General features: G+C 43.5%; 1 protein-coding gene across 4 annotated transcripts in view; it reads left to right on the forward strand.

Moving 5' to 3' along the window:
• SYNPO (synaptopodin) overlaps positions 1 to 16,007 on the forward strand; it is a 147,192-nt gene that overhangs the window by 29,763 nt on the left and 101,422 nt on the right. For 2 of the 4 annotated variants that reach the window (XM_030211320.1, XM_030211321.1), the window contains exon 2: positions 14,713 to 15,722. In XM_030211320.1, the coding sequence (XP_030067180.1) occupies positions 15,293 to 15,722 (430 nt within the window). In that variant the 5' untranslated portion in view covers positions 14,713 to 15,292. Of the gene's footprint in view, positions 1 to 4,142; positions 4,739 to 14,712; positions 15,723 to 16,007 lie in introns of those variants that run through there. The other 2 variants (XM_030211319.1, XM_030211322.1) reach the window with 2 other exon arrangements.

The following is a 16,007-nucleotide window of genomic DNA, read 5'->3' on the forward strand; positions in this document are numbered from 1 at the left end:
TTGCACACGGATTTCAGGATCGTGCACGCTTTTGGGCACCTAAACACAGGCACCATGTTTTGAATCTGGGGGAGAGTGTGTTGAGGGAGATGGGCTGGAATAACATGGGCTGAGAATGAAAGAGTGTTTGTGAGGTGAGATGGGCTGACGGAGAGAAGCAGTGGGTGGGATACTTTAATTAGGTGTGTTGAACTGAATGTGATTGAGCAGTGGGTCTGGCTGCATTATTGGTGAAGGATCATCCTAGGAAAGGCCACTTCATTGGGGGGAGGGACCTTTGTCCCAGGGCTTTGACTTATGAAGCTTATTTTTGCCAAAGTGGCTTCTACATGAAAAACAGTGAAGATCACAGCATTTAGGGCTCCTTTTACTAAAGTGTGCTACATTTTTGCACTTATAGGGTAAAGGGTTATGGATTCAATATACCACCTTTCTCTGGTACAACCAAAGCGGTTTACATATATTATATGCAGGTACTTTCTGTGTCCCTAGTGGGGTCACTTATCGTGCTTAAACAGCAAGAATTAACACGTGGTAATGCAAAGGCTGTATGCTAACTGTGGGGGGCATGCCGAAATGAGCGCGACGATCTGAAACGTCACATCAACTATGTCTACCTGTCGCAAAATCATATAGCTACGTAGAGACATAAAAATGAGCCTTCTCCATTGCTGCCCCATCCTTGTGGAACGCTTTACCGGGATACCTGAGAGCATGTGAAGACACTCAGGAACTATCCAGGAATTTTTCACAGGGGGTGAATCTCCTGACCCCCCTGCTTCCCCATGTCTCCCCATCCTATGAGTGTCGGGCAGTGGCAGCTGCACTGCCTGAGTGCACTGGGATTTTCGAGTGCACTGGGATTTTTTCTCACTCTGAACCGTCACACCCTTCACAAAACAGGAAGTCGCATCAGAAGGGGCGGGACAGTTCAGAGTGAGAGAAAGACCTGGTGCAGGCACAGGCAGCCTATGAGTGCCAGTGCTGCTGCCTGGGCAAAGACTGGAGCAAATGTGATTTGGAGGTGGGAGGAGGTGCGGAGGGGGGGGGGGGGGGGATTGCAGAGCTATCAGACAATTTATCTGCATTCTCCCTCCTCTCCTCTGTGGACAGTGGTGCGTATGCAACACACACACCACTACACTAACTACACAAGTGACAATCAAGCTCATTTTCAAAGCACTTAGCCTCCCAAAGTTCCATAGAAGCCTATGGAACTTAGCCTCCCAAAGTGCTTTGAAAATATGCCTCAATGTGTGGTAACTTAGTGCTGTGTACTAATTTCAAAGTGCAGCCCATGCCCATTCTCCACCCATAACCCATCCAGTTCCCACCCCCTAACATGGCATGTAGTTTTATTTATTTAGATTTTGCTCACACCTTTTTCAGTGGTAGCTCAAGGTGAGTTACATTCAGGTACTCTGGATATTTCTCTGTCCCAGGAGGGCTCACAATCTAAGTTTGTACCTGAGGCAATGGAGGGTTAAGTGACTTGCCCAAGATCACAAGGAGCAGCAGCGGGATTTGAACCGGCTACCTCTGGATTGCAAGACCAGTGCTCTAACCACTAGGCCACTCCTCCTGCACAAATGAGTACACTCTGACCTGCCAATGTGGTAACAGTTACTGCACTTGTGAGCTTACAGCGTGTGCTAAGTTGTGTATTATATAGTGATCCAAAAGTTAGGCACCTAAAGTTAGGCATCTAAGCAAACTTATGGGCTATTCTGTAAGTTTCATGTTTATTACAGGTTTACTACCCCACCCTTTGGGGTGCCTTCAGAGTGGCTTACACTAAAATATCATTGAAAATGAACAAGGCAAACAAAACAAAAAGAATTTCAGACATGACTATTAGGGGAGGGGAGAACTACAGTAGTTGATATACCACCTTTTGGTGGTTTTTGCAACTACATTCAAAGTGGTGTATATAGCATGTATAGGTACTTATTTGTACCTTGGGCAATGAAGGGTTAAGTGACTTGCCCAGAGTCACAAGGAACTGCAGTGGGAATTGAACCCAGTTCCCAAGGAACACAATTCGCTGCACTAGGTTACTCTTCCACTAGGACAGAGAGCGGAAGAAAGAATGAAAGAGAGAGCTACAGGTGTTTTCCCTGTATCTCCTGGTCCACTCACTGCAGATAGTGAATCATTTATATGCATCCTTGAAAAGGTGCATTTTAAGGTCAGTTTTAAACTGATCTAGCGAAGTCTAAAGGCGAAGAGAAGCTGGGAGTGAATTCCAGAGATTCGGTCCCTGCACATTAAATATGACATGTCTAGTGTGCTCATGCATTATTTCTCAATGGCAGAGCCACCAAGAGGGGGTGCAGGGGCAAAATTCCATGGACCCGGCTTCCAAGGGGCGGGTCCGGCGCCGGCAAGATTCTTCTTGCTGCCTGCTTCCGAATATGTCCTCCTGCATGCCGCCCAGGACCTGGATAATTGCATTTGCACGATATCGCGTTAATGCAATCATCCGGGTCTTGAATCCCGGCATGATCAGGAGAGGACAGACCATGGGAGCAGGCATGCAGGAAGTGGCCTGCCAGTGTCAGGCCTGGACCCAAGCCCCCCCTTAAAGACAGAAAGGTAAGGGGCGTGCAGGTGGGAGTGGAAGGGCACGTGGGGGGAGGCGGCACGAGTGGGGTGGCTTGCAGCAGTCCACTTCTGCCCTGGGCCTGGCTATGTCTCTCAGTGGCCCTGCTCAATAGCTTGGTATCACTAATTGATTTTGCTGCGCTGACCAAAGTGGATGTGTGGCTCTATAAGGAATGAGGTGGCGGAAAAGATAAAGAGGTTGCTCAGCTTGTAGTATTTTGAAAACAAGCAATATAAGTTTATAGTGTTCTAGCCCGTAACTGCAAAAGGGCGTCACATGGGAGGGGCTTGAGCAGATCATGGGTGTTCCGATTATTTAAATGCGCACTTTACTGAATACTGTCATTAAATGCTGCCGTTAGATTTGTCCATATACACCTGCGATGGAGTAAATATAAGTGGTGGTACTGACTTATGTTAGTATTCTATAATGTATTAAGGTGTAGAAATTTGTTGTTATAGAGTATGCGCTTAGGGGTGAATTTTATATATGGAGCCAAAAGAAATTGGTACTGAAAAAACATTCTATAAACTGTGCTTAAAGTTAGGTGTGGAGCAAATGTTTGCATCTAAATTTACGTGCGAAGCCCCCGTATTCTAAATCAAAACCACACCCCCCGATCACCCCAAAATGTCCTGACCGTCCCATTTTCATAGCCCCTTTTTTGGGCTGTGCGTTAAATTTAGGCACAGATTCCACACCTAAATTTACCCACGTAAGTTCTAATTACATCTAAGTAGTGCCAATAATTATTTGTTAAAAAGTCAATTATTGGCACTAATTGGCCCATTATGTAAATAAATTACATGCCCAAATTTGCACACGCAATTTTTATAGAATATGGGGGTTACTTACTAGATTTTGAGTGCCTAACTTGTAACACCCCTTCTTGAACTGCCCCCTAACTGCTTAACACTCTTTAGTAAAAGGACCCCAGTTAAGTGGAGTGTGAGGAATTATCAGGTAAAGAATGAAGATCCTTTAGGCTTTGCAAAGGGGGAGGGGTAGAGAGATTCAATAATGTGTTGGCAAAATCATAGTTCACTTAAGCTGACTAAAGCAAAGTCTGCTTGTCCAAGGTCACACAGAGGTCAGCGGCAATCTTAAACCAAGACCATTGAGCCCTTCTCACCTAGTACACAGGTAATTCGCTAGAAAATTATTTATAATGTTTTAGCATTACTTTATTTCGTTTACACACACACACACAATGTATAATAGGAAAAAAAGGCAAACTGGGCTAGTCATCACCTGTGAAATCATTGCTTGTAAATCAGTGTCACAGAGAAGAATAGGCTCTCGTTTTAATCTCGGTGGTACAAAGGCCAGAGGAACTTCATGCCAAATTCCCAACCATTGAAGTGAAGCTGTAGCTCAGCTGCTATGGGTGGAATGGGAGACTGCTGCAAGGGCTCATGGGAAGTACAATCTGCATGTACTTTGATACAATGCCTAACCACATCCTAACAGATAAAATGTTGTTTGATTGTCAGACTTTGTACATAAATATCTACTTTGGACAGACTGCAAGCGCATTTTTAACACATGCTTTCCTCTAGCTGGAGCTCATTAGTGGATTCAAAGTACTTCCAGTGTCAAGATTAGTTAGTTTGTAGGTAGGGAAAGGGTAAGATTTTGTGCTGCAGGTACTTTGTGGATATCCGATAGACTTGGATTGTATAGTTTTGCTTTAAAGGTACTGGTCAGTTCCTCGCTGCAAAAGAGCGATGTTGGCTGATAAACAGAATTGGCATGTGGACCTGGAATGTGTGATACATTGATTAATGAGGTGGCCCAGGAGCTAGCCCAGAGTGATACCTTGTGGTTAGCAACCAGAAGTGGCACCTGTTTCCAGAAGATCGGTGCAGTTGCCTTTTTGGTTTACATACGTCTCGTCGATACGTAACCTGTCTGAAATGCAAAGCATGCCTTGAACACCATCTGATCGTGGACCACACACAGCTGGAATGAGAGCTCAGCCACTGGAGACTTAGTTACTGGCTGCGAGTGAAGACTGATTCCCGAAAAGTCAAATCATTTGGATTCGTTTGGCTGCTATATCTCCGATTTGAAGGCTTATCTCCCTGAAACCAGACCATTCTGCTCACGGCAGCCCTTATCTGTGCGTGCTGGGTAACGTTTGTTGGAACTCCTTTGAAAACAAAGCAATTTTTCAGTATAGTTTTCTTCTTTAAATAAAAAAAAAATCACGTATTCCCTAGAAATATTATTCTACATTGATGTATTTTAATGAAGGGGGTGGTATTTTCCCTCTACTATTTCACCATGGCCTTAATAATATTACCAGATATGGCTTAAGCATTACAATACTTTACCTCTCTAGATAAACTGCATTATCACAAGCCACACTTGATTATCTGCAAAGGTTTTCTCCTGCTTCCTTTAATTGCTCCCACTGCAAATTCTATTATCGACTCCACTTACAGGCTGCTCTTTGGCACTCTGGAACTGAAAAGTGCTGCCCTCTAATCTCTTACAATATTAATCTCCCTCACCCTTTTCCAACCAGAATGACAGTTTTGCTCACACCCTTCTCAAAGTGTTGGATACATGCTGCATGCTGTATCAGGGAGAGAGTGAAAGTGGTTGTGCTGGGTCTATTGGAAAATCATATCTTTAAAATGCCTTGCAATAGCCATATTGTTAGTTAAGTGCATACATATATAGGTGTTATTGAGAAATAAGATACCAAGTAGTATTCGGAAGGAAGTCGAATGTCTGCCTTCTGTTGGTTGTAAAGGGCCATGGATTTTATATACTGCTTTTTCTGAGGGTACAACCAAAGCAGTGTACTTATATTATATGTAAGTTGTGCATTCATTTGAATTGGGAAATAGTGAAATTCCTCATGTCCTTTCTTGTCATTGTTTCCCCAAAATTACAGAACCCCCCCCCAACATTTTTCTGTCATTAATAGCGTGTACTCTTCAGAAAGAGTACACATGTTTCACACAGTGTGCACTATTTGCAAGGAGAGTACACTCTTTTGGAAAGAGGGTGCACCTTTTCCCAATAGTGTGTGCACGCACAAACCATTGTGCCTGCATGCACAATCAGGAAAGAATATGCACTCTTTCAGAAACAATGCATACTCTTAGCAAATAATGTGCACTCTTTACAAATAGTGTGAACTCTTGGTGAAAAGTGCACATTTTTGGGAGAATGTGCGCCCTTTCAGAAACAGTGCATACTCTTTGCAAATACTGTGCACACTTCACAAATAGTGTGAACTCCTGGTGAAACTTGTACGTTCTTGGGAGAGCGCACACTTTCAGAAATAGTACATACTCTTAGCAAATAATGTGCACTCTTTACAAATAGTGTGAACTCTTGGTGAAAAGTGCACATTTTTAGGAGAACGTGCGCCCTTTCAGAAACAGTGCATACTCTTTGCAAATAATATGCACTCTTCACAAATAGTGTGAACTCTTGGTGAAATGTGTATGTTCTTGGGAGAGAGTGCACTCTTTCAGAAACAGTGCGTGTGAACTCCTGGTGAAACATGCACGTTTTTGGGAGCTCTTTCAGAAATAGTGCATACTCTTTGCAACTACTGTGCACTCTTCACAAATAGTGTGAACTCTTGGTGAAACATGCATATTCGTGGAAGAGTACACACTTTTTATGTTTCTCCTGTAATGAAAAATGTAATAAATAAATCCAAACAAGATGAAAATTCTAGCAAATAGTATGGGAAACAATACAAAACAAACATTTTTGGGCTGTGTCCTATATAAATGTTTTATTTTTAATATAAAAACATGATGACAAAGTAGGAACTTGATACCACATCATTGAATTGGTCTCATGTCTGCTTTGTGGTTATAGACGTAGTAGTACCTATGAGCTGCGTGATAGGACTTTATTAACTTGGAAAGCCTGTCAACCAATCTGATTTTTGTTTGACAGATTTTTCCAGTAAATAAAGTTACAACAAATATTTTAGGGATGCCGCCAAAATTCATGTCATATGAGACATTCCGAGTCAAGCATTGTTTTGTCTAATTGCAGTGTTGGGATGGAGGTTTGGGCTAGCTACGGGTGGGTCCGGGTGGGCAAAGGCCTATCCACTTTGGGCTCAGGCCCAGACAGAAGTGGCGCACCCTTGCTGTAGCTAGCAGGAATCCTCAAGCCCCACTAGCTGAAGACCTCTTCTGAAGGTACCTAGAGATCCCTGCTGTCAAGCTTGGCAGTCAGCGGCAGCATTCCGAGCCACCTACACTGGCAGCCCGTATGTGTTCAGTTTTGGTAAAGGGGGTGGAAAGGACTTTTTGTGTCCACCCAAAATTTGTACTTTGGCCACACCAGGAGTGGAGGAGTAGCCTAATGGTTAGTGCAGTAGAGTCTGGGGAGCTGGGTTCAACTCCTACTACAACTCCTTATGAACTTGGGCAAGCCACTTAACCTTCCATTGCCTCCCAGTACACACAAAAAAGCAGGTTATGACCCCAGCAGGGACAGAGAAATTACTTGCAGAGAATATGTAACCACTTAGGTTGTACCACTGAAAGGCAGTATATCAAATCCATTACCCTTTTACCACTGGTTAATGGCATATCCCAGAGAGTTATTTTATAAAGGCAGATATGCCATAGAAGATCAATTCATATCATATGAATAATTTATACCCATTTCTGCTACACAGTTTTTCTGTTATAAAATTACCTTCTAAGGGAGCCATTTTGTACAAGTTGTTTCAGCATATAAAGGCTGTTTGTACATATAAAAAGTCTTTACTATAATTAGCCCACATTATTGACCTAATTATATAAAAAGTGCTAAAATTGTGAGTGCAAATTCAGGTGCATACCCAATTTGCTAGCAATTTAACTGAATAATGAGCTAATTAGCAACGATAATTGGCTTTTAACAAGCAATTATTGGCATTAATTAGAATTAATTAAAATGTACACATATAAATTTAGGCACAGGATCCGCACCTAAATTTTGCACGTGAGTCAAAAAAGGGGGCATGGAAATTTGAGGGTCATGGGCAGATTGGGGGCGTTCCTTTTGGGTACGCATGTAATTATATAATAAATTGGGATCCACGTCTAATTTAGGCACAAGCATTTGTACTATGTTTCCATTGGTATAAATGGCTATGCCTATATGTAGTCGTGGTTCCCGGGCATAAGTGCTATTTTATAAACCACGCCAGGTTAAAGTTTGGGAGGAGTAGGGGACAGAGTCACGATGTACCCATGTATTTTACAAAGTACATGAGATTATGTGTAGAGTACATGTATACATGTAACCCTGCCCCAAACAGGCGTAAATATCTATGTTGGCGTTTACATGCTACAGGGCAGTGGCATAGCCACGAGTGGGTCTGTGTGGGCCGGAGCCCACCCAATTTGGACTCAGACCCACCCTGAATTGTGGCACTCTTGCTGTGGCTGGTGGAGATCCCTAAACCCTGCCAACAAAAGATTTCCTCCTTGGGCAGGCAGCAGCCGGCATCACTTACCTCGAGCTGACACTGACACCAGCCCCTCCATACTGAGCATGCCAGTGGTGTACTGAGGGCGGGGCAGTGGAGGCGGTCCGCTCCGGGTGCACGCTGCTGGAGGGGTGCAGAGAGCAGTCGCACGGCTGTCGGCTCCGCTGGTTCCCTGCTCCCTCTGCCCCGGAACAGGTTACTTTCTGTTCCAGGGCAGAGGAAGCAGGGAACCAGCGGAACCGACAGCTGCATGCTTGCTCCCAGCAGGTAAGATTGCACCCGGGGGGGGGGGGGGGCTTGGGTGATACACCGGGGTGGGGGGGGGGTGCTGCACCTGGGGGGAGACGCCGCTGCAGGGGGGGTGCACAGCGACGATCCACCCCAGGTGGCATCCGATCAAGGATTGACACTGGAGCATGCTCAGCCTGCCAGTGCGGCATCAGCTTGAAGCAGTACTGCTGGCTGCCCTTTGGAAGAGTGCTGCCCGCCTGGCAGGGTTTGGCGATCCTTGCAAGCTCCGGTATTTAATATTTTGGGTTGCTAGTGGGGGGGGGGGGGGTACACATTCTTTACCCACCCACCTTGGGCTCAGGCCCACCCAACATCATCTGTCTGGCTACACCCCTGCTATAGGGGCTGATTTCTTGGTAACTGTTTGAAAAAGGCACATAGACACCTTTGATGCCTGCATAATATTGACTTAAAAGTAAGCATCTTTTTGGACCTTCTGCCTTAGGCAACCTGTTCTAAAATTATCTGCAAGGAGTAAAGAAAATAGGGGAGTAGAAAGGTCTTCTAACTTAAGACACACATATGACAAATGATACAACGATCAGTCTCTATTGGTCAAAAAACTGGGCCCCAACACGGTTTGAGCATGAGGCCTGCCTCAGGGGTTTGCAGCAGTATAAAGACTGAATATATTATTACACGCAGCTGTACTTATATTCTATTCTTTAACACTGGGCACTTAAATTCCATAGTGCGCAACTCAAAAGGGGGCAGGACCACGGGAAGGACATGGGTGGCTCAGGGGCGGTCCCAGATATTAGGCACAATGCTATAGACTAGTTGAAATTCCCCTCCAAACTGCCGTCAGTTGGGCACCAAGATTTACACCAGCTTTTGGCAGGCATAAGTCCCCTGGGAGCGGGAATCTATGCGGAGCACTATTCTACAAAGGTTGCTTAGCGCTAAGTGACCTTTATAGAATTGGCACTTGGGGTCTTTTCTATAAAGGTTATGCTCCTAAATTTAACCTCCTAAATGTATGCTTCTAAATTACGAGCATAATCTATGCTCCAAAATAGATTAAGCTCATAATTTAGGAGCATAAATTTAGGAGCATATATTCTAGAGGAGATTCTATATTTGGCGCCTAAAAAATCAGCGCTGAAATCAGTGCTGACTAAGTGTATTCTATAATCGGTGACTAGATTTATGTGCCGACTATAGAATACGCTTAGTTGCTATTTCAACGCCTAAATCTGCTTGCATCCATTTGCACCAAGTAAAATGTGGCGTAAATCCCAGCACATACATTTAGGCGCACTGGGCCATGTTCTATAACTGTGTGGGGTCTTTTACTAAGGCGCGCTCACATTTTTAGCGCACGCTAAAACTGGTTGTGCGCTAAATGTTAGGGACACCCATAGGAATGTGTTGGCGTCTCTAACATTTAGCACATGCCCAAATTTAGCGCATGCTAAAAACATGAGCATGCCTTAGTAAAAGGGGGGTCTAGGTGTCTAAATTTCAGAATGGCCACAAAACGCCCATTTTCCACCTATAACCACGTCCCTTTTTGCCTGTGTGCATTAGAAGTTCAGCGCACATCATTACAGAATATGCTTAGCGAGTTGTGCGCATTAATTCTAATTAGTGCCAATTAGTGCTCATTATTGCTTGTTAAGTGCTGACATCAGTGCTTATTAGCTTGTTAAGCCAATTAAGTTATGCATGGTGTTATAGAATCTGCGCCGATTTTGGCACCTAAATCTAAGCGCACGATATAGAATCCAGGGGTATGCTCAGAAATTTAGGAGCATAAATTTTAGCAAGTTACATTTAGGAGCATAGCCTTTATAGAATTGGCACTTAGCATGGGTTTTAATGGTGCCTATTTTGGGGTGCAATTTACTGAGTCTAGCCCTTTAAACCTACAGCCGATGTGCAGTCAGTTCTCTAGCATTTAACTAGACACTCTATGGTTCCATCCAGTACAACTTGTGGGTCTCCAATGTGCCTGCTGCTGACAGCAAAAACTGCCATTTATCATTCATTTTCATGCTTATGACCCATTATGAACATGAACCTCATGTACAGCATATTGCCATTGGTAGTTTTTCCTCTGGGATGCCTGTTGTATTTGTTTACTGAACGTTTGGCATTTCTACCCATATATTCCTGGCTTCTAATCTGATGCTTTGTCTCATCACTGCAGCTTCTTTTAGAGAAGTTTGAAGGCGTGTTTTGAGAATATTTCTTTCCTGGATTGGCAACTTTAAAGCCAGGAGCTCCTGCCAAAAATATTTGTGTAGGAGGAAAGCAGTTAAAAACGTTGCCTTATTTTATTCATTAAAAAAGAAGAAGGCAATCTGCATCATGTAAAGTGACACAGTGCATAAATACAAGGCAGACATTCACATGGATGAAGCAGGGGGGTTGGGGGCTGATACTTAAACGAACAACTTAGAGAATATAGAGCCCCTTTTACCAAGCTGCGGCAAAAGGGGGCCTCTGCTGCAGTGGCGTTCCTAGGAGGGCGGACACCCGGGGTGGTGCCCCGCCCCCCCGGGTGCAGCGCCTCCCCCCCAATGCAGCGTGGACCCCCCTCCCCGGGTGCAGCACCCCCCACAATGCAGCGCGGACCCCCCCTGGGTGCACACCGTTGGGGGGGTGCCACAGCGCGCCCCTGCTCAGAGTTCCCTGACTTCGCGCATTCGCTGCAGCTCCCTCTGACCCGGAACAGGAAGTAACCTGTTCCAGGGCAGAGCCGAGGGAGCTGCAGCAAACGCGCGAAGTCAGCGAACTCAGAGCAGGCGCGCGCCGCGGCACCCCCCAGCGGCGTGCACCCGGGGCGGACCGCCCCCACCGCCCCCCCCTTGGTACGCCACTGCTGTGCTGCCATCGGCATCTGTTTTTCACGCGCGCAGAGGCCCCCTTTTACCGCAGCGGGTAAACGGGAAGTCTCGTTTTCCTGCAGGAAACTGCCATGTGGCAAGTAAAGCGCTTGACGCACGGCCATTTCAGAGGGAGCCCTTACCACCACCCATTGAGGTGGTGGTAGGGGCTCCCCCACTAACCCAGCAGTAACTGGGCAGCATGCGGCACTGCCCGATTACCACCGGGTACACTCCGGCGCTACAAAAATAAATATATTTTTGTAGCACCAGATATGACGGCGTGCTAGGGGTGGGAAGTACCAATGGGCTGCTGCAGTAGCCCGGTGGTACTTCCTGTTTAGCGAGCAGTAAGCCTGCGTTGGACTTAATGCCACTTAGTAAAAGGGGTCCATAGGAAGTTAAGCATGCCTTCACCGTATGTAGGCGCCTGCAGTTACACTAGGTCTTTGATTATTTATTTATGGTTCATTTGTATCCCACATTTTCCCACACATGCAGCACAATGTGGCTTACAGAAAATTAGGAAAAATTACAAATTGCGAAGATACAGATAAAGTGAACATAGGATATACAAGGGGAGCATTAACTAACAGCGGAAAACTAGGCAAGATGGGGAATGTATTGGGGAATATTAATCAGCAGAGTAACTGGGAGAGTACGTTTTAACAAAGAGATAAGTTTTCAGCAATTTCTTGAAGAGGGTGTGGTCCATTTGCATTTTGAGGTGCTTCGGCAGAGCATTCTAGAGTTTTGGGCAACAATAGCGGAAAGAAGAGGAAAAAATCATCTTGTATTTGACGCCCTTGCAGTTAGGAAAATGTAGTTGAAGATATGACCGTGCAGCAGGCACAGAATTCCTTAGTGGAAGATCAATCAAGCTGAGGATATAGTCCGGGGCAAGCCCATAGATAATTTTATGGGTTAAAGCACAGATTTTAAAAGTGATACGTTCCTGTACAGGTAACCAATGGAGGTTGTAGCACATGTGCGAATCGTTGTTTACCCAAAATCAGTCTCGCGGCTGTGTTCTGGACTGTCTAGAAATTTTTTAATAGAGAGACTTTGCAGCCCACATAAATCCCATTGCAGTAATCAAGCTGTAATTAAGCTGTAGGGGTAGTGGATTTGATATACCGCCTTTCTGTGTTACATCCAAAGAGGTTTACATTTATTACACACAGGTACTCTTCTGTTCCTAGTGGGCTCAAAATCAATGTGCCTAGATTTTGGGCAGGTCGACACTGGGTTATGCCAGTATTTTATAACGGAATCTGGATGCCCAGATGCTATTATGGAATAAAGCTGTCACCATGCAGTACTTAGACAATTGCCGCCCTAAACCCGGGATTCTATATATCCTGCCTAAATTTCTGCATGGAAATCAAAGCATATTCCATAAAAATGCATGGAATTGGCATTAGTTAAGATTTATGTGCACAGCTTGCTAAGTGTATTCTGTAACGTGGTGCGCTTAAATTCTAAGTTGCATAGTTGAAATGGAGGCCTGGCTATGGGTAGGGCCTGGACGTTTCTAAAATCTATGCGCATTGTTATAGAATACACCCGTTCTGTACCTAAATTAGGCATCAGGATTTACACCAAGTATCGACTGTTTTTTTGGTTTGTGAGACAACTGCAATAATCATTCGTGACAACTTCGCCAAAGGCTACTACATGGGTGGTCGCGCTTACGGGTAAAACATGGCATAAATGGCCACAACTAAATTTGGTCGCATAGAGAGACGCTCAGAGTATTCTATGTACTGAGCGGAAATCTAAGCCTATGTATCGCTCCATGGTGCGACCGCACCTCGAATATTGTGTTCAGTTCTGGTCACCGCATCTCAAAAAAGATGTAGTGGAATTAGAAAAGGTGCAGATAAGGGCAACGAAAATGATAAAGGGGATGGGTTTGGGGGGGCTCAACACAGAAGGTAAGGGAGCTGTGTACCTGGGAGCAATTTATGAAGTCCACTGCAGTGCCCCCTAGGGTGCCCGATTGCTGTCATGGCATGTCAGGGGGACCAGTGTACTAAAAATGCTAGCTCCTTCCACATCCAAATGGCTTGAATTTGGACGTTTTAGACTTGGATGTTTTTGGTTTCGAAAATGCCCGAAAATCAAAGACGTCCAAATCCTAGACGTCCAAATCCAAGGACGTCCATGATATTTTCGAACACAAAGATGGAAGTCCATCTGTTTTCGAAAATGACCTTCTCCCCGCCTCTGAATTTGGACGTTTTACAAAGACGTCCAAATTCCAACTTAGACATTTCTTTTGAAAATGCCCCTGTATGTAAACTGCTTTGAATGTAGTTGAAAAAAACCACAGAAAGGCAGTATATCAAGTCCCAATTCTCTCTAACTGTCTAGGCATAGTTTATTTATTTATTTATTTTATTTTAGCGCATTTCTACCCCACATTTTTCCACAGTTAAGTGGTTTCATTAGGACTTCCATAACTTAGATGCCTATTCTATAAAGAAAAGTTGGCACCTATTTTCCTTTACAGAACAGTAGTATATCTGGATATATATAAATGTATGAGGTTAGGTGTAAGCACTTATATCTGCAGTAGAGCACTTAAATGCTGGAGATACAGGCATAAATAACCACAATCTCCTACGTAAACATCAATGATATAGTCAGATCATCAGAAGGTGCGCTGAACTGAACAGAACATATCAGATAGTCTTCACCATATATTTCTTCATAAATTCAGTAGTTTCTAACATTTTAACATTTTAAAAGTTTTCACAAGTTTTTCACCAAATATTTTTATAATAGAAACATTTTTTAGAACTTATCTTAATTTTGATCTAGCAATAAGGTAACTATCCGACATGACTCATGTTTCACAAAGCTGCGTCAGGAGACGGTTCCTGAAAGATAAAAAAGCTATTAAAATTGGAGTATTGTAGATGCAAACAAGATAGAGAATCTTCTTTGTATCTGGGTATGCAGATAAGATTCTCTGTCTATCTCTAGCACAGCATACCTATGCTAACAGAAATAGAGTTCACAAATTTCAATCCATTTCAAAATGGCACCAGCAAGTTACCAGCAATTATATAGGAAGTCAGCTGATATCAGCCACCAATGTGCTACACTCACATCATTCAGTCAAGTCAAGCCGGTGTATAAGAATATTGATGAAATGAAATATTGGGATAGTTATGAAATGGATATTATTAGTGTGGTGACTTTAATCTGTGAAGTTTTTTTAATGCAGATGTTAATATCCTACGTTTGAAGGTCTATCTTATAAATATAATTATACTATCTATTTTTGGATTAAAAGGAAGGGAGAACATGTTTAATGACTTGTGTTTATAATTTTCCGCTGAACGATTAATGTTTATATGTCTTGGCAGCTGAGCTCCTAGTTCTTTTCAACATCTAAGCTCATTTAAGGTATAGCTTCCAGATGTCATGCTTTATTTTTGTTTATTTGTACCCCGCAGGCTTGTATGATCACTTTTCATTACAATTTCTTGATTGTTTTATTTCACATTTAGGCATGAGAAGATGATGCACAACTTAAAAAGATTTTAAAAAAAGAAGAAAAGCCCCCAGAGCATAAAATATCTCCAAGCGATTCTTTGAACTCTCAGCAGCAGACCTGTGCATGCATTTTGGCTCACATTCAGTTTTCTTTGACGATGACCTTCCATTTAACCAATGTTCTATGAGCAGGAAAAAAAATATTGCCTGTATATGTTCCAGTTCTGAAATGCAAAATGAAACCGGTCATGCAAGAGTCCTGAGTACTAAAAACAGAGAAGAAGAGCAAAACAGAGAGGGTGTCTCTGAGAACTCAACAGGAACATCTACACCTTAGTGAGACAGTGTAAAATAATGCAGAAAGTCACAACAGTCTGTGCATACCTGTGCCCTGGTATGTAAGGTTGTGACCTGGAAGAAAAGATTGTAGGACTGGGGAAATCACACATTCCTGTGTTAATTTTTTACTGAGATAAGTCTTAAGTGTATGAATTACTTAACAGTGCATTGATCATTGAACTCTAAAGAAAAACATTAAAGATCAGCAGTAGTCTCCAGGAAGCACGACACTCTCTTCAGCCACTACCCAAAGAAATGATCAGATATTGTTATGAATATGAGACCTCAAAGATGAATCCAGAGAATGTGAATCAGTGCTTCATTTCACAGCAGGTAATGAAGTTTCAGGTTCCAAGCTGTCAGGGATCCCAGAAAACAGAGGACAACTGTCTTATTGGTACAACAATACAAGAGGAAATGGAATCATTCCAAGAAAGCGAATTACAAGGGAATTTCAACCAGGAGCCTGAACAAAGCAGAGATGACAAAATCACATACGAAAATGACTCTTTTGGGGTGGAGCCTTCAGGCCTAAGACAGTCCCCAAATCCTTACCATGCAGCGGATCTGGTAAAAACTTCATTTGCGAAGGGTCACGTTGCAGAGACTAACAAAGATCACGAGTGGAATGTGGTGAAGGTCAAACAAGTTTTGATTTCCAGCATTGACCAGTTGAGGAAACCATGTAAGTAAACATTTCCTGCCTCTTTTCTATAACTTTCTTCATAGCCTCTGAGCTAATGATATAATTACAGGGCATGTTCATTTATACTTTTAACATTTCATAGATGATACAGTCTCTATAGCATTTAAGAATTTAGGGACGTTTTTACAAAGGTGCACCAAAAAGCGGGCTGCGGTAGTGTGGGTATGTGTATTGGATTTGCGCTGGACCATTTCTCCTGTGCGTCTCGAAAGAAAGGGTTTTTTGGGGGCCGGGAAATGGACGTGCGGCAAAATGAAAACCAGC

The sequence above is a fragment of the Microcaecilia unicolor genome, chromosome 8 (assembly GCF_901765095.1).
Source record: "Microcaecilia unicolor chromosome 8, aMicUni1.1, whole genome shotgun sequence".
NCBI lineage: Eukaryota > Metazoa > Chordata > Amphibia > Gymnophiona > Siphonopidae > Microcaecilia > Microcaecilia unicolor.